The 25634-nt window shown below is 44.0% G+C and overlaps 1 protein-coding gene across 5 annotated transcripts in view; it reads left to right on the top strand.

Moving 5' to 3' along the window:
* Window positions 1-25634, top strand: part of LOC143749634 (zinc finger protein 521) — a 106208-nt gene that overhangs the window by 34519 nt on the left and 46055 nt on the right. For all 5 annotated transcript variants that reach the window (XM_077242055.1, XM_077242054.1, XM_077242052.1 and 2 more), the window contains one exon: window positions 22064-25512. In XM_077242055.1, coding sequence (XP_077098170.1) covers window positions 22420-25512 — 3093 coding nt within the window. In that variant the 5' untranslated portion in view covers window positions 22064-22419. The remainder of the gene's footprint in view (window positions 1-22063; window positions 25513-25634) is intronic.

Raw genomic sequence — 25634 nt, 5'->3', positions numbered from 1 at the left:
TGATAAGTGATTGTGTTGACTTACTAGGATATAGCTACTAGATGGAGCCCTGAGCATGCATGAAAAAAAATGTGTCAGAAAACGCAGAATCTGACGTTTGTTTAGTAATTGTTTGCAGCAGTTTCAGTATTCACACAGTGGGGTTAACGCACCTCACTTCCCTCCCAGGTCGAAAAATACGGAAATCCTTATAAATATGGAAAAATCACTGAAGAATGTGTCACGTGTTTCTGTTGGGTGTAGTGTATGATCCTCAGTCATGTAATGTATGATGCCTAACTTTTCTCTCAAACCATTTACAAAGTTGGCAAGTTTATGATGGCTGCTGTTTGAAATCTGTTCAGATTATAAAAGTTGTGTAGTGTATTCCAGCCTTAAGATAAACCCTGGAAAAAAGGAGAAGAACAATTGAAAACGTTTGCAAAGCCATACACAGAGGGAAACATCTGACCAAACTGCTTGTTTCTTGACATTTAGTCTCTGTAATGATGGATAAAGTAACCTGAAAGAAGCATGGCACTGCAGTCATTTTGTACCAGAAAACCCAAGTAAACCCTTCGCCTCAGGATGGCCAGAGGTCAACTCCACACGAGAGCTCACTGCCACACCTTTACCTCTCCCGATATACTGTCTGTTTAAATTCAGCATATATCTCTCACTGGACGCTGGAGAAATGACTGATAGTGCAGATCTCCAGAGAGTATTGACCTGAGAGTGATTGTGCGGGACACATTGGTTTAGATTGGCTACTCATGACTGTTTTAGGCCAGGTGTGTTTGATTCATAATTACATAGTAAACAATTAAAAAGAGCAGTGAAATGCAAAAACATTTCTTTTGACTCACACACCATTGGATGAATTTGTATGCCTGTTTCCATTATCTGAGTATTTCTGCTGCTGTTTCCCCATTTGTTAACACACATCTGTCACAGTTTCGGCCTCTCTCTACACTGGCCTGTTCAGTATTCCAGTCTCGTCCTCCGTTGAGTGATTTTGCTCAGACACGTCGAGCTCTAGGTAAAGGGTCCCTAGAGAGCGCGCTCTCAACCCCTGGGTCGCCGCATCATGAATACATTATGATCCCCCCCTTTCCATTCGGTTGCCACGACAGCACTTTCTGAGCCAGCGGCCTATGCAGATGGCGTCACTGCCGCCGCCTCACTTCTGATCATTTTAACCAGTGTTTACATGTCGTCTTCTGGTCAGTAAAGGAAACGCTGTGCTGATTTTCCCATTTGCCATCTTCGTTTCTTACTTCAAATTACTTGCTTATTTTTACAATCTGTTCTTCATTGTCCTTTCTTTCAGCATATGTATAAAACATGGCGCCTCAGGTAGAGGAGGTTGTCCTGTAAATGGCCAGCGTGTGCACGCTCCGAACACTTCACTGAGCAATCTGTCAGCATGTCAGCAACACATGTTTTGTAAAAAGCTTCCAGTGGGAGCCAGGGGAAAAGATCGTTCCTGCCAGACCAGAGAGGAAATGCTCCCCCCGCCTCCCTCCCTCCCTCATTGTGGTGGGTTTTCTAATGCTCGTATGTTCAGCCCAGAGCCGTCTCTCTCCTCCTCCCCTGAACTTCAGAAATTTGAACTGCCAGACCCTTGGGGGACTTCCAGCTCTTTCCTTTTTCTCCTTTTTCTGCTACTTCTTCCTCTCTCGCTCAGATGAAATGGTGGAGCTATATTGTAGCCGGTCCCCAAGCGGTCTTCTCTAATACCTGAGTTTCTATAGAAACTGGAAATTACCGGCAGGATCCTTCAGGGACTGTTTTATCCGCAGCAGGATGAGGGAGGCCAGACCGGCGGGGAGGTGAACACACGGCTGAAATGAAGGAACGTCTGAATGACGGGGGCCGCGGGGCTTCGTCTCGTCTGTGGGTGGGTGGGGAGTCTTCACGTGAAGGGCTCTTGTTTAATAAACTTTCAGCACGGCATCATGGGGGTAGACAGCTCCACAAATACCCGTGTGTGTTTCCTTTTGTCTGAGCGGTAGCTTTATGTGTGTTTCTGCAAATTTGATTTCTCAGACTGCCTTTTTTCCACTGCGACTGCCTTCTCCACCCCCTCTCCCATGTCCTCTGCCTCTTAGTATGCTGTTGTTTTTTTCAATCTGTTTACTTACCTGTTCTTTTCCTCTCTCACCTCAGCAATGTTGTTGTGCAGTGCATGTCTGGATCACCACTCCCACTGCTGTATTTAACAAAAGTTGTATTATTAGGCTGTTCTGGTTCATGCACTGAGGCATTACACTTTTGTCAGAACATTACGTTTATTTTTCGTATCATAGCTGTGGGATACACATATCAAATCATGAAAAACAGAAATAAAACAAAGACCTACAGTGGACCAGGGATGGGGAACTTCGGTCATGGAGGGCCAGTGTCCTGCAGAGTTTAGTTCCATCCCAAATCTAACACACCTGCCTGTAATTTTCAAGCAATTGTGAAGACATAGGTTAGATTTTTCAGGAGTGATTAATTCGGGATGGAGCTGAACACTGCAGGACAGTTGCCCTCCAGGAACCGAAGCTGGCCATCCCTGACCTAGACCAATTTCTAATAAGGGATTCCTCAAATCAAGCCCTGGAAGGCCAGTAGTCTACAGTTCAACCCCTGATCAAACCCACCTACCTGTAATTTCTGAGTTACTCTAGACATTGATTAGCATGTTCAGGTGTAATTTGCTAGGATTGAAGCTAAACTGTGCAGGACACACATGTTTTTATTGCCACACATGTACATCTTTCAGGCTACCGTTAATGACTCAATGATCAAAATGCATGTCCTTCATTACTTTAAAAATATGTTAAAAGCTGTAAAAGAATTTTGTAGTTGTTGTATGGCATAAACAGGTGTGGCACAGAACTAGATATGGAATTGGGATCAGAATGGGAAACAGTAATTAAACCCTGAAGAATAGATGGAGTTCGAGTCACTTTATACCATGGGTATGTGTAGATGCCATTTCCTGCATATTAATGAAGCACTGCAGAAATCACAGTAGTATGCACACTAAACTGTATATGTGCTTTCGAATAGTGGTCATGGATATAAATGAGGTTAAAGTCATTATGCACAATAGGCTTTGTTTTCATTGTTCTATCTCTGTCTGTACTTGTGTCTCTCTTCTGTAGTGAGGAATAAGAGAGGGTGAGATGAATCTGACTGTGGAGAAACAGAGATGTTTATTCATCTGGAGTGGATTAGAGTATGTGCAGTTAAAAAGACCAAAGCAGAACGTCAGTGTCTGGTTTGCTCCACATTGTTGGGACTGAATGTCCTCGCAAGGATAATAAAACCTGAAATCAGCTCCGTTATTGGGAACAGCCAACAGTTCCCTTGAGCCAAACGGCTTAATAAACATACTAAATAATGTTTTGATGAAAATGTAAGAATACAGCAAGGTTTTTGAAGGCTTAGGTTTTGTGTGTAGAGGTAAGGTTAGAGGACAGAGAATCATTATCTTACTATCAAAACAAGTCAATGGACAAGTCAAGTGAAATGACACGTAAAGTGTGACTTTGCCAGTTTTCAACCTGCTTTGTTTTGTTAAAATGTTGGTACTGTAGTATGTGTAAATTAACAATAATTACTTATTTTCCATGTTATCTGGACCGTGAAATTCAGGTTTATTTGTCAGCATAGTCCGCCGGATGGAGCAATATTTCTACAGCATATCTTTGTTTTAAATTACCTGAAAATATTATCATGTTAGAAAGGCAAAATACTGTTATTTTATTTAAACTAGCTGGATTTGATTTAAAAAGTGGAGCTTGTGAAGCATTTTTATCTCTCATACTATTTCTTAATCTTTTTCTGGACAAAACAGTCATGAATGAGGTGTCGAAACCTTCAAACTACTACTAACTTTCTAATCAGTCTTTCTCAGGCCAGCATTGAATACTCATGTATGTACTTTTAGGATTTCAAGTATACAATCAACACACATACAAAAACTTTCAACAGCCGACAAATAAACTGATAAAATAATAGTTTCTGCTTTTTAACATTTTTACATTTCTTGACAATTATTTCAAAACAACTACAATAATACTACATACAATAAATACAGTAGCAATATTTTGTGTATGTTTTATTTACCTGGTACTCAACTATTATTCAACTACTTTATTATTTTTAATAATCACAGATCATTAGTCATCAAATGCTCACTAAACGCTGCGTGTGTCATTATGGTCAGCTTTAGTTTACCGAACTCTGGCACTGCCTCCCTTGTTAGCTTGGACGAGGAGTTGTGCCCACCTTTTTCCAAATCTAATCATTAATGAATGCAGTGTGTGTGTGTGTGTGTGTGTGTGTGTGTGTGTGTGTCCGTGTGTGTGTGTGTGTCCGTGTGTGTGTGTGTGTCCGTGTGTGTGTTTGTGTGTGTGTGTTCAGGCTTGGCAGTATGTCAGTGCATCTTCACACTGATGGGGAATTCATCCTGACATTTCAGACAGGAGTGCATGAAAAACACACTTTTCACTTGACACTTGTTTTTTTTTCTCTTCCTCGCTTCCTCATGTTTTTTTTTTCTTGCGTTCAGAAACATGTGACGTGTGAAACTGGAACAAGTAAAGTATTAATCTGATTATTCAGGTCCAGGATAAAGGGTCAGCCTACTGTGCTGAATTCTGTTTGTTTTATTGTTTGTTTTGTTTTTTAAACTAGTTTTTCCCAGATTGGCCATGATGACACATGCCTCCTGATACTATTTGTCTTTCCATTTTTGCAGTTCTGTGCATTATGCACTTCGGTAACACTTTATTTTACAGTATCCAGTGTCCTGTTACATGTAGTTACTATAGTAATTACTATAAAATGTGCATAATTACAAGCAACTAACTCTAAACCAAACCCATTTCCTGTAGTAAGTACATGGAGTTAATTATTATTACTCAGTACTTAAATCTATATTTACACTGTAACAAGGACACCTTGAAATAAAGTGTAAACCTCTTTTCTTTCGCATCAGAACACACTTACACAAGGAGCGTTTGCCTGTGGTTTAAAAATACCATAGAAAAACAACTAGCCTAACTAATATAAATTTCAAGCATTATCAAACACAAGTAAACACTCAGTAATTAAAAACAAATAAATTAGCATTCGCAACAAATAAATACAACTGAACAAATATTCGATTGAAATAAAGTGTTTTAAGATTTTCAGATATTCAGGTTCAGAAACTAATCAAATTTAAGAAAAAAAACCCTGCACATTATTAAAAATAAATAACATTACAAATATAGTTACAAAGTTATTCAGTCAAGAATGAGTGAATTTTCTTTGTCTTTTGTTGTGTGATTAGTGTTATTATAGAGACGCAGCAGGAATAATAGGCTGCTGTCACTTTAAGAGCGGCACGGATCCATTCGAGATGTGTAACAGTATAGGTTTAAAATCACATTATAAACACTTTTTCTGTGCGCATGTTTTGGATGTTTTAGAAAATGAATGGTTTAAACCACAATAAAATGCTTAATAAGAATAAATGTAGGGCGGGGCTTGATTTTGTCTGTGGTAATTGATTGGATGGTGGTGGTTTGCTATTGGCTGATCTCATGTGAGTGACAGGTTGCTCCGCCCTCGACATCAGAGAAGAGCTGCAAGAGGGAGGGGAAGTTATTCTGATTCAAGATTACCAGGAAAATGAATTTGAAAAAAATGATGTGCACGGATAAATAATTTATTTTATATACTGTAATATTCCATACCATATCCCTTTAAGATCTTACTTTATATCCAAGGCCCTTTTTTCAAAACAAGCATGCAAATTGTTGAATATTAGGTAGACCGTAAGTGTTTGTCTTTATAAAAAAAAAAAAATAGATCAAACGTACGGACACTGGGACATCGAACCCCTTTAGAGCTACTCCTGATACCAATAAACGTTGTCACAAACTGTTTGCCATTTTGAAGTTGTGGAAACAAGACATGCTGGGTAATGTGTTTGGTGTGAAACAGACATATGAACTGCTATGAGCAGTTGGAGTTTGTTTGGCTCATCCATCTGCTTTTTCTTGGCCGCCTGTATTGGTTGTAGCCGAGCACACACTGGTGTGTATGGCACTCACTGTCTCAGGGTGGGGAACCAGTGAAGCAGGCCGGGCTGGGCTGGGCTCTGCTGGGGGACAGATTGCCCTCCCCCGGTGGGCCGCAGGGGACAGAGACCCAGCCAAGGCCCCGGGCAGAGCCTTCCTGTTTGCTCACTCATACCTGACCTGCTCAGCAGCACTTCACTCCCCGAGCGCTTCACGCTGAGATGAGTCCGAGGACCAGCTGAATAATGGAGCGGAGAGCTGATACAAAAACCCTGATCAACCTTACTAAAGCCAGTATTAAGCTGAAACCATCTGCTTTTCCATCATGATTGTCCTATGATCGATCATCATTGAAAATCTCTGCAATCAGCTTTTTAAAAAAAATATGTCTCCTTTATTGAAGGAATCCAGACGCGTTCTGATCAATATCGGGTCTCGGCAGTCTGCGGTTCTTAGTCTCGATCGATGTTTTCTCGTGCAGTAAATCTGGAGAACAGAAGGAGAGGCTGTCCTAGTTTTCATGTCCCAATCTTTCATTTGTCTTCGTCTTTCTGGGTGTCCGACTGTGCTGTGTGATTTTTTTGGGACATTGACCAAGTGTTGTGTGGGTAAATGTGGACGAAGCCGTTGACGCGCTGCTGCTCTCCTGTGGTGGACAGAAGCTGTGTGTGTCAGACGCGTGCTCGGATCTCACAGGGCACTCGTGAACAAGACGAGCGCTCAACTGTATTGATCGTGCACTTGCATAAAGTGTACTTCAAGCCTTAAATGTATATATATATATATTTTTTTTTTTTAAATGTACTTACAGATAATATTATAATAATGACACAAAAGGCCACATAAAGGGATAGTTCACCCAAAAATGAAAATTCTGTCAGTAATTACTCTCCCTCATGTTGTTCAACCCCGTAAGACCTTCGTTCATCTTCAGAACACAAATTAAGTTATTAAAGACATCGTTAAAATAGTCCGAGTGACTACAGTGGCTCAATCTTAAGTTTATCAAGCGACGAGAATACTTTTTGCTGCCAAAAAACAACAAAAGTAACGACGTTATTCAACTATTCATTTTCTTCTGTGTGGGCCTCTGAGTGAGTTCACGAGAGCCACGACGCATGCGCGAGAACTGGGAAGATGACGCTCACGATCATTTGATGGGAAAGTGTGAAAGGTAAACCGTTAATTTTGCGGCATTGATAAGGCACTTATACGTTTTCTCGTTGGTTTCTCACGATTCACACATTCGCGATTCGCGCACGCGTCGTGTTGTTCTCGTGAACTCACTCAGAGGCCCACACAGAAGAAAATGTGGGGTATGTGATTTGGAAAACGACTGGCAGATTTTGAAAATACACAATTGAAATGGTCCTACCTTCTTTCCTCCAACGCTGACTCCACCCATTCGAAGAACATGGACGCACAGTCATGCACGAGCGAAAACTCAGATGCGCGAGAGATTGTAATGACGATTTACTACTAATCATGGAACCGGCTTTACTGACGAGATGCGCATGCAGGAGGGGGGTGTGTTGAACACCTGAACACAATGAACCAATAAGAATGTAACACGAGAGACTAGGGAAGCACATGACATGATCACATGACGGGAAGGGAATCACATGACAAAACCAGGAACCTAGACAACGCCAAATTAGAAAATAAAAGACATGAAACATTAGAGTGAAAACCAAAACCAAACGTGACAAATTTCAAATTAAAGTTTTGCTTTAAAGTACATTTTATATCATTGTTTTAATGATCTTTTGTTGTGTTTTAAAGAAGAAACCTTATTTTGACATTGTAAAGTATGTGATTTTTGAACTGTAGTGTTATTTGATAATACAAGATAATATATGTTAAATGTTCTATAAATTTGTACTAAACTTCATCATTAAGTCCTCTTCACTCCAAGAATGATAACTATAACGATATAACTGTATTTCATCCACACCAGCGGACGATATCGTCCTGTTTATTATAATCGCACATTCAGTTTTTCCGTTAGTAGCTTTAAATGCTCGAGCTCTGAAAGCAGGAAGGATTCTGATTGGCTGTCAATGTTTTTATCATTCATCAGCTGGAAAAAAATCGTTCTGTAAGTGATTCCAATGATATTGTTTCTCTGTGCCGTTATCATTATACTGAAGTTGTGGTGTGGGATCTGCTATTCTTTAGAATTTTTTTTAGAGCTGTATCTTAAATCATTATAGTCATTGTCCTTGGTGTGAATGGGCCTTTACAGCTGTATAATAAGAAATATATTGAAATACATGACATACAAGTTTCAATATAAATGGGATTAAAGTATATTTTAGTTTACCATAAATGCTGGTCAGTACATTCAGCAGTGCACTTTAAGCATATCTCAAAGACAATACAAGTAACCATGACATTGCATATAAGTGCATCTTTATATGTAATATAAGTAAGATTAGTATCTTCTTAAAAGGAATGACCAAGCTAGAAACAGAGCTTAGAAACACATGACTGAAGTTAAACGAGGGCCATATTAGTACAAATGTATTTGAATGCAAGCCTATATAGGACTTTTGATTCTACGATTAAATTGATTGTGACGTAATTCTTGCAGTGACATATGAGACATACTGGATCTTCTCATATGCAGATATCAATACTGGATGAGTGTAATCTTATAAAAAAAAAAAGTTATTGCGTATTGTCATGCCAATTCGTATCTGTGTGTGCATATAATATGAACTATGGCTACAGTGCTTACAATGACCCAAAAGCCTCCAACACTTCATCCCTGCTATCATATTCAGGTCTCGTAACAACGGTAGAAAATATATGCAAAACTACTTTTCTAGTGATATTTGGCTAGATTATGTTTTTCTCAGCGGTCCGGGAATTTAGGTCAGCATGATGCAATCACAGCTGAAGAGTCAGTAACTGGCCTCCTGAACGAGATTAAACATCTTAGCCATCGCCTGTTTGAAATTATGATGGATGAAGACTCTACAAGTGAAATTCAGCAATGCATTCCTATATTACGCAAGGAAAGGAGCCTTCAAATGTTGAAACATCACTCAGTGAAAAGCACACACTCATTCAAATGAGGCATAACCAAACTTTATTGGTATTAGTATTATAACAATAACAATAATAAGAATTTTTTGGAAGTTCCTATAGTTGTTTCTCACTTAACTTTACTTTAAAAGATTAACTTTAAATGTTAATATCACAAGATGCATGTGAGAGACTGCTAATAGTGTGCACTATCAGGATGTGTTCACACTTGGCATGTTTGGTTGGATTAAAGCGAACTATGGTGCGATTTCTCTGTTAGTGCGGTTCATTTGAATAAGTGTGAACGCAGCCATCTGAACCCTGGTGCCACCAAACAAGCGGCCCGAGACGCCGAAAAGATGGGTCTCGGTCCACTTCCAAACATACTCTGGTGCGGTTCGACTGAAATATAGACACAACACGGACCAAAGACATGTAAACAAACCAAAAACGGGACATGATGTCACAAGATGTGACCCTAAAAAGGACAGAAGGCTCAAGCATACCTGTTTTATCTCGTCATAGTCACGATGTTGCCCATTACAGTTCAGTTCAGTCTCCTCACAGCAGATCTTCGTTTGTGTGTGTGACGGAGGGATTCCTGCTGCTGTTTTGACTCCTTTGGTCCGTGATGCGTTCAAATTTGAGGCGAACCGCACCAGAGTATGTTTGGAAGTGGACCGAGACCCATCTTTTCAGCGTCTCGGTCCGCTTGTTTGGTGGCACCAGGGTTCGGATGGCAGCGTTCACACTTGTTCACAACCAAACATGCCAAGTGTGAACTCACACTAAATTGTTTTTTTGTTTTTTTGGTCCTGACCAAATGAACCAAGCGAACTGAACTACAAGTGTGAATACACCCGTAACTCTTTCCCCTCCAAACACAGAATTTTTCCAGGCGTCCGTGTTTTCAGTGTTATATGGTAGGGGGCGCTATGACGCATCTGCTGAAAGTGTCTAGAATATCCTGATCAAAACGTATGCGAAGATGACGCAAGAAACAAACAATCTCATATGTAATCAGATGCATATGTAAAACAACACAATCATCAACATTAAACAGCATATAAATCAAAACTGCCTAATGTTACTGAATGAAATGTCGACCCAGGACGAGCTTTAGGACTGTGAAGTTTCGGGGGTGTTTATGGACTCGATCAACTCCATCTGTGTTTTGATCATCGTTCTGAATCCGATCGAGACGGTCTTTGACAAAAACGTGATTTTTCTCAGCTTTTTGCTCAAAATGTTGCTTTTTTATGAAATCTACATTCAAGTGTTGATAAAAAAAGAATTCATTAAGTAAGAATTATTATTACTATTTTTTATTTTTTAAAGCAGAGGCTCTTTTCTTTCTTTTGAAATATTGCATGAACATACATGATGAACATATAACAAAATATTCTGGGGGCCATGACATTTTTGTGAAAATTACCAAATCAGTGCAACCCCAGGCAGCCCATCTGGATACTTCCCATTTTGAAAGTATTGCCTGAACACCTACTGTACACATTATACATTCTAGCCTGAGACTGATGATGCCTACCAATTTGAGTTCATTTAATTCTACATCTCTTGTGCATTATGCCTGCTAGGATACAGAGAAGAAAGTTTTTTTTTTTTTTTTTTTGCCTAGAGAATTAGAAAAATTTAAGAAAGCTCAAATAATGCACAGTTTAATAGGGGTGGGAATCTCGAGGCACCTCACGATTCGATTCGATTACGATTCAGAGGCCTGCGATTCGATTCTAAAGCGATTATCGATTATCTGAATCTTTTTGTGTGTGTGTGTGTGTGTGTGTGTGTGTGTGTGTGTGTGTGTGTGTGTGTGTGTGTGTGTGTGTGTGTGTGTGTGTGTAAATACTTTGCTTTAAAAGTACAAAGTAATGACCCATAAAGAATTAACGTACAATATATTTTATTAAAATTGCAAAGAACCAACAGGAAAATAAATGTGTGCTTGAACTAGCAGCATGAGCATACTTGTAGTAAATTAATAATATAACAACAACAGGTGTTCTGACGATTCATGCTACCCATCGAGATGTGCTACTTACTGGTTATGCGCATGTGCAGACTCATTTTTCTTCTGCTTACCACGCACATAAATCTATGCATCCTTGCTGTGGAGACTTGTAGGAAACTTTGACAGGTCAAAGATGAATATTTTATGATAATTTTTACTTTTCACACCCGATTTAAAAATAAAAACAGTACATTATACTGTACTCTTAACTTCGAATTTTATTATAATTTTATTTCATATAATAATATCATTTTTACTTGTTATATCAAATGTGATAATTGCTAGTTCATTTAAAATATCAAAATATGCTCCCCATACACTTACCCTGATTAAAATGAAATAACGATGTTATAATATTGTGAGATTTACACTATTATGGAAACAATAGAGAATGAATCAACATTATCTGTGATCGATTCGCGTTTGGGTAGCATTTTTCGACAAGGCAGCAGAAATCGTCTGAACACCGGTACAGCCCAGAGCCATAGAGAGAAACTGCTCTGGTACAGCCGAGTGTTTTTCCTCCTCTGGGTGGAAACGTGTCATATGGCTTCTCATATTTGTCGTGTTGCCGAAATATTTTAGTTTTATTCTACAAAGCTTACAACTAGTGTGGCTCTTGTCCAGCTCCTTTCCCCCTTCAACTTTATAGAAGCCAAAATATTTCCACACTTTAGCTTTTAACGAGGAGGGTGTTTGGATTTCGCGCTCAGCCATCGCGTCTCTGTTATGTGCACACGCCACAGACAGACGGTCTTGGCACTGCACACTTCCGCGCTTCAGAGTTCCGTCTTTTGCGTTCCGTCAATATTACGTCATTATAAATAGGCTACATATCTAAAAAAAAAAAAATTTTTTTGAAAATCGATTTTTGACATTTGTGAATCGATTCAGAATCGTCCACGTCCGCATCGCGATGCATCTAAGAATCGATTTTTTCCCCCACCCCTAAAGTTTAACCATGAATTATTTGTGTAAACGCTTTAATGAAAATTTGAGTTTCTCATTCCTGAGAAGTACAAGCATTTTTCCATTGTTTCCCCAAACTGTTCATTGTCACCCTTACAGCTCATAACATCTTCCTCTGTACTAAGAGATTTTCCTTTAAACATGTTTTCATGTAATTTCTTCCTGTCTGCTCCCCACACCAGTGGGCTGTTAGTTAGCAACGTATGTTGCTTTCAGGACGTATTCACTCAGCTTAACCTTCAAATGTCAACAGAAGGAACGATACTCGGTTACTAACGTAACCTCGGTTCTCTCTAGAGAGGGAACGAGTATTGCGTAAGTTTAGCTTACGCTACGGGAAAGATTCATCTTCTCGAGATACTGAAGCCAAAAAATTATCCTTAATTTTGTATACCTTGTCAACGCAGTGCAGCAGCTAGCAGACCTAGAGCAGGCCATCTCGCGTGCTCATTGGCTGCCCTGCGGGCAACTGCTGCAGCCTACCAGTGAGCCCGGCGTGACGTCACACCCAATGAAGGGCGCCCGCGCCTTTATAGCGTCACAGCCCGCCAGATAGGCGTGGCTTAGCGTATAAAATAGGGGCTGTAGGCTGAATTCTCTGGTTTTTCGACGACTGAAGCGAAGTCGCTCGTGGCGCGAGCATGGCCGGTTACGCAATACTCGTTCCCTCTCTAGAGAGAACCGAGGTTACGTTAGTAACCGAGTATCGTTCTCTTACGAGAGGTTCTCTCGTATTGCGTAAGTTTAGCTTACGCTACGGGAACACTTTGTCAACGCCGTGCGCGCCAAGCATCCACATGAGACCCCGAGCTTGAGGGGAACCCCATAAGTGGAAAAAATAAGGTGGCCAGCCACGCGTGCCATCACTTGTACATAAGCACACATAGGGAACACAGAGCAGCGCCCCGGTCTGTATAGTCATATGGCACATACCCTACTTAGTGCAGCTCAACCAGGAGAGCTGAGTAATGAAAGTGATCTGAGCAGGAGATCTGGGCAGAATACACCTCTTTTTCAGACTGACAACAGCTTAGCCTGCAAGGCAGGAACTTCTAGGTTATAAAACCTGACAAAGGTAGACGGGGAGCTCCAGCCCGCCGCTACACATATGTCATGGATAGAAATTCCACTGGACCATGCCCACAACGAGGCAACGCCTCTCGTGGAATGATCCCTGATGCCCAGAGGGCATTGCAGACCTTTTGCGTGTGTAAGCTGCCGCTATACACACGCAAGGCCTGTTTTCGGGGAGGCGAGCCCCTTGGCGCGCCCACCAAACGAAACGAAAAGCTGTTCTGAACGCCTGAAGGAGGCGGAGCGCGTAATGTAAAATCTCAGCGCTCTGACAGGGCAGAGGAGATTCACATCACTTTCGCTGTCAGATGCTGGGAGAGCTGACAGCGAAATAACTTGCGCTCTGAATGGAGTGCCCATCACTTTAGGGACATAACCATGTCTAGGTCTGAGGATGACTTTAGAGTCATTTGGTCCGAATCAAGACACGACGCGCTGACAGACAGTGCGTGCAGATCCCCTACACGTTTTACTGACGACAGTGCAGTCAGAAAAACGTTTTTTAGTGATAGATATTTCAACCCCACGGAGTCTAGTGGTTCAAATGGAAAAGCTTTCAGGGCCTCGAGGACCAATGAAAGATCCCACATGGGAACCGACGGGGGGTGCGGCGGATTCATCCTTCTAGCTCCTCTAAGGAAGCGGATGACCAACTCATGTCTTCCCAGTGACTGGCCGTGCGTTGATTTCGCGAAACGCTGCCACGGCCGTCACGTATACTTTGAGCGTGGATGGGGACCTTCCCTTAACCAACAGCTCTTGTAGGAAGGTGAGCAGCTGCGCCACCCCGCATGTCCGCGGGTCCAGACCTCTGTGGGTGCACCATCCAGAGAACACCGACCATTTAGACGCGTAGAGCCTTCTCGTGGAAGGGGCTCTAGACTGCGTGATCGTGTTCATCACTCCTTCTGGCAGGGCAACGAGTACCCGTTTATCAACCATGCATGCAGAGACCAGCGCTCTGGATGGGGATGCCAGATCGTGCCGCGAGCCTGAGAGAGGAGATCTGCCCTCACCGGAATCGGCCACGGAGCTGTATGTGACAGCCGTGCCAGTTCCGGGAACCAAGTCTGATTCTCCCAACGCGGGGCTATGAGGAGCACCGAGTGGCGCATTTCCCTGATCCTCTTGATCACCTGTGGCAACAGAGAGACCGGAGGGAAAGCATATAGCGGGAGGCTGGGCCAAACCTGGGCCAGCACGTCCTCGTCCTTCGAGAAGAACGTCGGGCATTGAGCGTTGTCTTTTGATGCAAACAGGTCGACTTCCGCTCTGCCGAATAGGCGCCACAGTTTCTGGACCGTTTGGGGGTGCAGGGACCATTCCCCTGGGGGAACATTGTCCCTGGACAGTTTGTCTGGGCCGTCGTTCAAATGGCCAGGCACATGCGCCGCCCTCAGCGAGCGCAGGTTCATCTGTGACCAAATGAGGAGGCGTTCCGTCAGATTGCAGAGATTTCTGGATCTGACACCGCCCTGACGGTTTACATAGGATACCACAGATGTGTTGTCCGAGCGGACAAGAACATGCTGGTCCTGTATGAACGGGAGGAAGCACTTCAGCGCGTTCTCGACCGCTATCATTTCCAGACAGTTTATGTGAAAACCCTTCTCCTGATCTGACCACTGGCCAAAGGCCGGTCTGCCCTTGAACAGCGCGCCCCAACCCGAGTTGGACGCGTCTGTCGAGATGACCTTCCGATAAGAGATGGTTCCCATCATTACTCCCTGCTGGTACCAGTCGGCCACTAACCAGGGCTGCAGAGCTGTTATGCAGGTCTGAGTCACTCTGATTTTCTGGCCGCCAGACACCCAGGCTCGGCGAGGCGCGCGAGCGTTCAACCAGCGTTGGAGCGGGCACATGCGCAGTAGGCCCAGCTGGAGCACCGCTGCAGCTGATGCCATACAGCCCAACATCCTTTGAAATGTTTTCAAAGGGAGAAAGCTGCCCTTCTGGAAAGATGCCGCTAGGTGGCGAACATGGCGCGCGCGCTGTGTCGATAAACGAGCCGTCATGGTAACCGAGTCCAGTTCTATTCCTAAAAAGGAAATTGACTGGCTGGGCAGTAATGAGCTCTTGGTCCAGTTGACCGTGAGACCCAAGCTTTCCAGATGACTGAGAAGCACTGTTCTGTGAGATAGTAGTTCTGTCTCTGACTGTGCCAATATCAGCCAATCGTCCAGATAGTTCATTATGCGCAGCCCCTGACTTCTCAGGGGGGCGAGCGCCGCGTCCATGCACTTTGTAAATGTTCTGGGTGCCAGGGACAGGCCGAACGGCAGGACGGTGTATTGATATGCCTGACCGTCGAAGGCGAATCTCAAAAATTGCCTGTGACGGGGTACTATCTGAATCTGAAAATAGGCATCCTTCAGATCTAGAGAAATAAACCAGTCCCTCGGGCGAACGTGCGCGAGGATTTTCCTGGTCGTAAGCATTTTGAACGGTCTTTTTGCAAGCACTTTGTTCAAATATCTCAGATCTAGGATAGGTCTGAAGGCTCCGTCCTTCTTGGGTACGAGAAAATATCGGCTGTAAAAGCCTGACTCGCTCAGAGAAGGCGATACCTTTTCTATAGCCCCTTTGCACAGCAGCTTTGCTATTTCTGCGTGAAGTAGGTGTGCTACTTCCGCATTCACTATCGTCGCGGTCCGGGCTTGAAAGCGCGGGGGACGGCGAATGAATTGAAGTGTATAGCCCTGCTTTATTGTGCTCAACACCCATTCTGAAATCCCTGGGATAGTTTCCCACGCAGCTATGTGAGCCGCTAGGGGGCGAATGGCCTCCGGGTTCAGACCGCCGCCATTTGCGGGCTTGTGAAACTGAACCGGAGGCCGCGCTCTCGGTTCTGGGCAATGCTCGCTGACAGCCGAAACCGGCTGACTTATGTGAGATGTCCCGATCATAAGGGATGGGGAACATACTTTTACCACACTTTGACGCGCGAGCAGCGCTCTGGGTGGAAGAGCTCTCTGTAAGCGTGAGCGCGCGCACGCGGGCACGAGACTTACAACTGTATCTGACGCCTCGATCATAATAGATGGGGAGCGCTTTATTAACGGCCTGTGTTTTGTGATAACACTTAAACGCGCAGGCGGGGCCCGGGGGGAGGTTTGTGTTAGCAAGCGTGAGCGCTCTCTGGCGGGCACGAGACTTACGTTCATTACCTGCTTCTTTGATCGTGTAACAGAGCGGGCAGATAGTGGGCACAGACCTGTGGACACATTTCTTACATTCAACACTCGAGCGGCTTTTCTGCGCTTTATGAGAGTGTGCTCTGTGAGTGACACGGGATTTGGAGTGCTTATGTGTAGGGGTGAACACTGGGGCGTGGGCACATTGACTACACTTAAAACACTGACGGCGTGAGCCGGACCAGACATTATACTCTTTTTGAGATTTCTCTGGGTCGCCGTGAAATCGGCGTTTGTGTGCTGGCGAGAGGGTGAATAAACCGGCTCGTTGGCTGCTAGTTGAACCACTGCAGTAGCCTGTTCGAAGGGGACTGACAGGGAAATGAACTTTGACGGCGGTCCGGCCGCAGCGGGACACGCGCGTCTCTTCTCTCTCGCTGTTAGGAGGGCTTCGCGTGCTCGGCGGTCTGTGACGGCTGTCTGAGCGCGATCTAGGGCGGCCGCCCTGATGTCGCTGCGAAGGCTGAGGCTGAGGCTGTGCTGGACGCTGGGTGCTGGTTCGCACAGGAGGCTGGCTTTGTCTCTCGCGAGAGCGGCCTGTGGCGGAACTCGAGCGTCGCGGCAGGAAGAGGTTCATGGCCTGCGTGGTCTTTTGCACCACAGAGAAGCGGTCAACAATCCCGTTCACCGCTGGGCCGAAGAGACCAGTGGGGGAAAGCGGCGCGTTCAGAAAGGTGGCTCGCTCAGTTTCCCTCATATCCGCAAGCGTTAACCAGAGGTGCCTCTCTGTCACGGTTAACGCGGCCATGGCTCGTCCGATGGCTTGGGCTGCGGCTTTGGTGGCGCGGAGAGAGAGATCCGTTGCGCTTCTCAAATCCGTAACCGCAGCTGGGTCCCGGCCCTTCTCATCCCATTCACGGAGGAGGTCGGCTTGCAGGATCTGAAGCACAGCCATCGAGTGTAGAGCAGACGCGGCCTGGCCGGAGGCGGCATAAGCGCGGCCGACCGGGCCTAGTTTCTGAAACTGCGCGGCGGCGACTTGAAGGAAGCAGCCGTTGGTTCCTTCGGCAGCGACCACTCGACCCCGAGACGGTCAACAGCTTGCGTCAGCTCCAGCGCGGGTACGGGTGGATTCCTGGATTGACGAGGAGGCGGAGTGATGCGACCATTCCTCGCTGTCTGATGCCAGGATAGAGCAGCAGTCTCTTGTGACGTGTCCCTCGGACTCATCCTCCGAAGCGACGGCAGTGAGGCTCGCAAGCGGCAGCTGCGCGTCGGTGAGGAGAGGTGGGGAAGGCGAGAGCGAGGCTCGAGGGAGGTTCTCCGGCGAGCTTGTCGCTGTGGCCACAGGTTCCGGCTGTCTCAGGGAACGGCGCTTCTTTCTGCGTGGTCCCACAGGGGGCGGAGTGACTGCTGTGGTGTTGAAAACTTCGAGTCGAGCCCGCAGGGTCGACAGCGGAAGCTCCTCACAGAGCTCACAGCCCCCGGACGCGAGAGCGAGTTCTGCGTGTTCCAGGCCCAGGCAGAGAGCGCAGATCAGGTGGCGGTCTCCGGTGCTGAGCGGGGCTTTACACGAGCCACAGGAAGTGCGAGGCATCTTTAAAAAGACGCTCGCTGCTCTTTTAGAATAATATGCAAAAAGGATACGTCGTCGGATAGCGTAGCTCGCACGGATGGCTGAAGGTGGCGAAGACGGCCGGCTTCCTCAGCGCTGTCCTAGGCTGGCTGTTTGCTGTTCGACGGCGGCGGTGGCTTCTCTCAAATCCAGCGATGCGAAGAGCTCGCTGAAGAGTCGAAAAATCTGAGAATTCAGCCTACAGCCCCTTATTTATACGCTAAGCCACGCCTATCTGGCGGGCTGTGACGCTATAAAGGCGCGGGCGCCCTTCATTGGGCGTGACGTCATGCCGGGCTCACTGGTAGGCTGCAGCAGTTGCCCGCAGGGCAGCCAATGAGCACCCGAGATGGCCTGCTCTAGGTCTGCTAGCTGCTGCACTGCGTTGACAAGGTATACAAAATTAAGGATAATTTTTTGGCTTCAGTATCTCGAGAAGATGAATCTTTCCCGTAGCGTAAGCTAAACTTACGCAATACGAGAGAACCTCTCGTAGGAGAACTCTTATTTTCCCCCTAAGGAACACAATAGATCTGAAGTATTCAGGTGATTCAGCACCTTTTTATGTAGTTGTTTTCCAGCAATTAATAATGACCAAACTTCAGTTATAATGTTTCTTTACAGATCTACATCTTTATAGAAGGCATTAAAACTAGTTTGTACTGTATACACACAATTTTTTTTTTATAAAAATACTCTAATTTGTTACATTCAAATATGGGGTTTTCTCAACTTATATTAATGGTTTAGTTCCTTAAATGTAACCTTAAACTAACCTTAATTAAAACACACACACACACACACACACACACACACACACACACACACACACACACACACACACACACACACACACACACACATATATATATATATATACATATATATAGTAAAAAGATTATTATTATTATTTTATAAACTTAATTTAACCATAAACAAAACCTAAATTAACCATAATATGAAAGTAAAATTTTTACTTAAGATTAATCCAAAAAAAAATTTTGTCGATGTTTAATTTAGTTTACTTACTATAAATAAAGACAGTAATAAGAAAGACCTTAATGTTTCAGTGTATTAGGGACCTTTAATGGAGCAACAGTAGTTATACTTAACTATTTAAATGCATTATTCCTATTTCCAAGCACTCATAAAACTGGTGTAAAAAGTGTTTCCAGCAGTGCAAAGCAGAAAAATGGGTTACTTTAAGAGCTACATACACTGTCTGCTTAAAAACAAAATCAAATCCTGCACCAACGTCAGCCCATAAGATGGAGGTCTTCCTCTCTAGAGTGGCAGGATGTTGGACGAGTGATGCTCAGGAAGGCTTTGGCAGGCCAACAAAGACAGACCTCAGCTGTAGGGTGTAGGTTTTCAGGACCAGCATCCCCTTTGGCAGGCGCACAGAGGCCGCTGCCATGAGCCGGGGATGAGGACCCATGAGACCCTGGCTTTTATTTACTCAGGCGGCTAGCGTCCTGCACATTTCTCGTCTGAGTGAAGTACGGGTAAAAACTAGACAAGAAAGAGAGACAAAAACATGCTTTCATTTGCCCTGACTCTGATCCCATCAGTCAGTGTTCACACACTTGCTCATGGACACTAGACAATCCAGACATTGGCATCTTAAAGTGTGTTAAATCACAGTTGGCTTGCCGATCGGCAGTACATTTTATTGCATTATGGGTAACCATTTGTGTTAGCATTGTGACTGAGCATCAGTGATACTTTTTTAGTTCTAAACTGTGCAATTGAAAAGGGAGAATTATTCAGATTGTGTATCTTGGGCTGAGCTTTGTAAAGCTTTGTGTTTATAGGAACAGCAGGTCAACCTCTATTGTTATCTGTTTCCTGAAGATAGGCTGTCATGGCTTGAGTGCTCATAAACGCACGTTACCCTGGAAGAACCTGAGGTAAAAACAATGGAAGAGACATGAATATGTGAGTAGGTTGCTTGAAGATGTCTCATAAATCCTAGCCATTTCCCCTTGTTTTTAATTAGGGATATGGAAAACTTTACCAGCTTATGGTTTATATGAAGATCTAGTTAGTTCCCTTTAAGTCGTTCACTCCCGATGTCACGTCAGGTCAGTGAACCGACGAATTGATATCCCAATTCGTCGGTTCACTGACCTTATGTGACGTCTCCATTCCCTCCTTCAGGGAGCGAGGTTTACATGCGTAACGGAGGCATTTTAAGTAAGGCCTGTATAATTAGGTTGCATATGTCCACCAGCTCCTGATCAGCCATATTTATTTGAGATATACAGACACTAAGCAAAGCCCTTAAAATAGTGTAATTAATAGGTAATACACTATGTCAGAACTTTTGTACTTGGGTGATTCTCTCTCTGCGTGCAAAAGTTCATTACTGTTAGGTTAGAAATATGGTGATTGCACAACATCCAACAGTTTGAGGCTTTTTTTGTACTGCAACTATTTTAAAGTGGTAATTTTTCTGTTCTGACAGACACCTGGGAGTGTGGGTACCACACTATAAAAAATCAGCACCGGAACAAATCAAGTCTAAAAAAAAAAGAAGCAGCAATGATTTTCATTGGGTGTACTTACTTTTTCAGAGCAATGTAATAATGTGAGCACTACTCACACCAGACAATTTCAAGGGTGAGAGTGATTGTCTGGAAGTTTATTGTTGAATGCAAAGTATCTGCACAAAAGTGGTGCTTTGTTGGCTATGATTGATGCTTTAAATTGGATGAATTTGGGAGACAAAGCCTTTCGGTTTTAGTAATTTCCAACGCTGACTATTAGCATAAGTAAATTACAACATGCTATCAGCGTGCCAAAATGCTCGCAAAGAGGTGACTCTTACTTATTTGAAAATTTCATCTCATTTTAAATTCATATCATATACAACTAATTCAACTCAGTATGTCATTCAACAACAGACCGGTCGATTAGTCGACCAACTTTGACTTTCCTTATATTGGAGGAAATTTTTTCTTAAATGTTGTGGCTGGTCATCTTTTGAACGATTGCAAACTCTGTTGGGTATATACTTCAAGTACATAACCACAACACATTACAGCCACTCGCACACAGAACTAATTATATAAAACTAAAAACATGACTGAACTTTGTGTTAATGTCAAATTTATTTCCATAATGCACATCATGATGCATAGTTTCAAAGCAGATGTAGATAAAATATTGCATACAAAAAAGAACAGCTTAAGCGGTGCATATATATTTTTTGACACCCTTATTAACATATTTCTGTCAGGACCACTATCGTCAAATACGATTGACAATTAGCATAGGATTGGCGGTATGGTTCCGTTCTGGGCAAGAACTCCCTGCACATCCATGCAGCCTAGCATAGATAAGAGCAGGAGAGCAGCAATAACCCCCCTTAGGGTAAACAGAACAGAACCAACAATGAATGTATGCAGATATCATTAATTCAAGATTTTTAAAGTACAAAATAATTTGAGAATTTATTCTGATTCAAGGGGAATCAGAATGCCAAATCCTGACTGACGAGAGGAGGAGCTGGGGATGGAGGAGGGTAATTTAGCTCCTGAGAAACACGATAGCTGTAATACTGAAGGAGCTTATATATATACAGTGATAGGCGCCGTATTCCTATAGGTAGACTCAGATCAGCTGAGAGTCAGCTGATGCGAGCTTGACTAACGTGACCTGCCAGAACTGATGCTACGCTTGATGTTTGTGTGTTATCAAGGGACACTTAAATCATGGTAGCATATCATCAGGAAACAGATAGAATTGCCTCTAGACACCTGGAGTGATGAAGGCAGGGGTCTGTGAATTATCAGCGAATCTAAAAGTTATTTTCTATAACATACTATTGTAACTTTCCTAAAACAAGTCCTTGACTAATGTATAATGACTCCTACCCAACCCCCCATAATATTTTTTTTATTATTCAAACATGAAAAACAAATATATTGCCTGTATCATAGTTTGAAAGACTAGCATACTTGCAAATATTATTGGAATACGTGGCGCAATGGACCTTGCTTTTCATCTAACTTGACCATAAAAAAATCAACAAATATAATTTTGAAATGATACACAATACACTCACAAATGCCATTTTGTTAGAAGACAGACCTCTTGTTGCATCTGTATACCACAAAACAGTAAAAAGTAATCATAATCTGTCTTGTCTTCTGGATGTTTTTGACAGATGGAACAGATATAGAAGATGACCCATCCTGCTCTTGGTCTGCATCCTCGCCATCTAGTAAAGACCACACATCTCCAGGCCATATTGATGACTATGAGTATGGTGAGGATGAAGGAGGGGGCAACCTACCCTACCCATGCCAGTTTTGTGCAAAATCCTTCAGTCGCCTGAGTTTCCTTAAGTGCCACGAACAAAGTCACAGAGATAAACTTCCCTTCAGCTGCACATACTGCAGTCGCTTGTTCAAGCACAAGCGCAGCCGTGACCGACACATCAAGCTTCACACTGGTGACAAAAAGTACCACTGCGGAGACTGTAACTCTGCTTTCTCACGCAGTGATCATCTAAAGATCCATATGAAAACACACACTGCCAACAAGCCCCATAAATGCCCAGTGTGCCGCCGTGGGTTCTTGTCCACCAACTCGCTTCATGGACACATGCAGGTGCATGAACGTGGGAAGGATGGAGCGAAAAGATTGTCTCCTCAAGAATGGAGGTTAAAAGAGACACGCAAATGCAGCCGCTGTGAGGAGGGTTTCGACATGCCTGAAGAACTGCAGAAGCACATTGCAGAAAGCCACCCAGAGTGCTCTTCTCCTGTAGGAGGGAGTCTAGAACCTGGTCTGCAGTGCATTTATTGCCATGAGCCGTTCAGTGATGAGGTAACGCTTCTTAGCCACATCGATCAGGTGCATGGGAGAGACCAGAAGAGCAACACATGCACTGTTTGCTTTGAGAACTTCCCCACTGTAGAGGAGCTGTACACTCACATGGATATTCACCAAATACCAGAGTCCAGCAATAGCCCCTCCGTGTTGCCCGTTGGCTATACTTCTGTTTCAAGCACTACCCCAGACTCTAACCTTTCTGTTGACAGTTTGTCCATGATGGAAACCGTTTCCACAGTCCCCAAGACACGTGGGAGAAGAAAGAGGGCCACTCATAATGATGTGTATAGGCGATCTGCCAAACAGCCAAAAATTGAATACAGCTGCATTTACTGCAACAAACAAGTTTTCTCAAGCCTCGCTGTGCTGCAGATTCATCTTAAAACAAAGCATGTTGACAAGCCAGAGCAGGCGCATACCTGCCAATTTTGCTTGGAGATCCTTCCATCCCTTTGCAATTTGAACGAACACCTGAAACAGATCCACAATGCCGAGGATCCCTCAGGTGTACTTGCTAACCTGTCTGATGGCCTGCTACAGTGCAATTTCTGCCCAGAAGTGCTTGGAGATCTAAATGCTCTGCAAGAGCACATACGGCACTCACATGGCTTTCCTAGTCCAGTAGCCAAAGAAAGCAATGCATTCTTTTGCCCTAAGTGCTTTATGGGATTTTTAACTGAGGCCACTCTAGAGGAACATGTCAGACAGACCCATTGTGACTCTGGAAGCTTGCATTTTGACTCTCCTCTAGCCGTCACTCCAAAAGATCCTGTTGTGGAGATCTATTCTTGCTCTTACTGTACCAACTCCCCCATTTTTAACAGTGTTCTGAAGCTTAACAAACACATAAAGGAGAACCACAAGAACATCCCTCTTGCACTGAATTATATCAACAATGGGAGAAGATCTCTGCGAGTCCTCAGCCCCTCATCTCCAGTGTCTGTAGAACATGCCTCACTATTCAAACAGAACAGCACTTCCTTATGTTCAAGCGAGTTCATTTGTAACCAGTGTGGGGCTAAGTACACCAGCTTAGACCTTTTCCAGACACACCTAAAGACCCACCTTGATGGTGTCCTGCCACAGCTTACCTGTCCACAGTGCAACAAGGACTTTCCTAACCAGGAGTCTCTGCTTAAACACGTGACTGTTCATTTCACCATCATGTCTACATACTACATCTGTGAGAGCTGTGACAAGCAATTCACATCCGTTGATGACTTGCAGAAACATCTCCTTGATATGCACACCTTCATGTTTTTTCGCTGTACTCTCTGCCAGGAGGTATTTGACTCTAAAGTGTCAACTCAACTCCATCTTGCAGTGAAGCACAGTAATGAGAAGAAGGTATACCGATGTACTTCTTGCAACTGGGATTTCAGGCATGAGGCTGACCTTCAATTGCATGTCAAACAAAGTCACCTTGAAAATCAGGGCTGCTCACACCGTTGCATTTTTTGTGGTGAGTCCTTTGGCACAGAAGTAGAGCTGCAGTGTCATATTACCACCCATAGCAAGAAATACAATTGTCACTTTTGCTGCAAAGCCTTCCATGCTGTTTATCTGCTAGAACGTCACCTTCGTGAAAAGCATTGTGTGTTTGAGGGAAAGACCCAGAACTGCAGCACCAATGGATCCATGTCAGGTAGCGGGGATTCAGTTGCCAAAGATGATGGCGAATTCCAGGGCTTTCTGACCAACAGCCATGGAGGAACTGGTGCAGGGGAGTCTCGCAACAGTCATGATGGGAGCGAAGAAGACTTTGATACCTCAGAGGTCATGTATAGCTGTGACATCTGTGGTGCATCCTATACCATGGAGTCCCTCCTAACCAATCACCAATTTCGTGACCATAACATTCGCCCAGGAGAGAGTGCTATGCACAAGAGAAAGGCAGAAATGATCAAGGGAAACCACAAATGCAACGTCTGCTCTAGAACCTTCTTCTCGGAAGGAGGACTTCGGGAGCACATGCAAACACACATAGGGCCTGTAAAACACTACATGTGTCCCATTTGTGGAGAGCGCTTCCCTTCACTACTTACTCTGACAGAACACAAGGTCACTCACAGCAAAAGCCTGGACACTGGAAGCTGCCGGATTTGCAAATTACCTCTGCAGAGTGAGGATGACTTCCTAGAGCATTGTCAGATGCATCCAGATTTGCGTAACTCTTTGACTGGTTTCCGCTGTGTTGTCTGCATGCAGACTGTCACCTCAACCCTAGAACTCAAAATCCACGGCACCTTTCACATGCAGAAGACTGGACCAGCATCTACAAATCACCAAACTGCATGTTCAGCTGCCACACAACTTCAACATAGTCAAAGCCAGAAAGTCTTCAAGTGTGCTGCCTGTCTCAAAGAGTTCTACTCTAAGCAGGACTTGGTGAAACTTGACATTAATGGTTTGACATATGGCCTGTGCACGTTATGTGTCAATGCTGCTGGTAGCAAGAGCTCAACTGTAAATGGAGGGAAACAGTTGCATCATGGGTCTCAAACGTCAACGGGTCCCGCTACTGGATGGACCCAAGGGGAAAGCCTTAGCCCTGGCCCTGTGAAGAGAAAGACTGTCTCTTCTTCTTCCTCGTCTTCATCAGTATCACCCTCTATTTCCAAGACCCGTTGTTCCAGCTGCAATGTTAAATTCGAGTCAGAGGCGGAGCTTCAGGCACACCTGCAGACAGTACACAGAGACCAAACACCAGAGGGTGCTCACTTCAGGACTCCCGAGGGCTCCCCCATGTCACGAGTTAGCCCCACCCAAAGTGATGAGGTAAGGTGTGCCTCACAGTAAACCTACATACTCAGTATATTTGCCATAAATACAATAGTGATAATTATTGTTTTTAAAGATTAATTGTATAGTACTATTTACTTAATTAAAGAGGAGTGGGA

This window comes from Siphateles boraxobius, unplaced genomic scaffold (assembly GCF_051911475.1).
Source record: "Siphateles boraxobius isolate OS27281-9 unplaced genomic scaffold, OSU_SipBor_1 25, whole genome shotgun sequence".
NCBI classification, from domain to species: Eukaryota; Metazoa; Chordata; class Actinopteri; order Cypriniformes; family Leuciscidae; genus Siphateles; species Siphateles boraxobius.
This window is presented reverse-complemented; position numbering and strand designations above follow the sequence as displayed.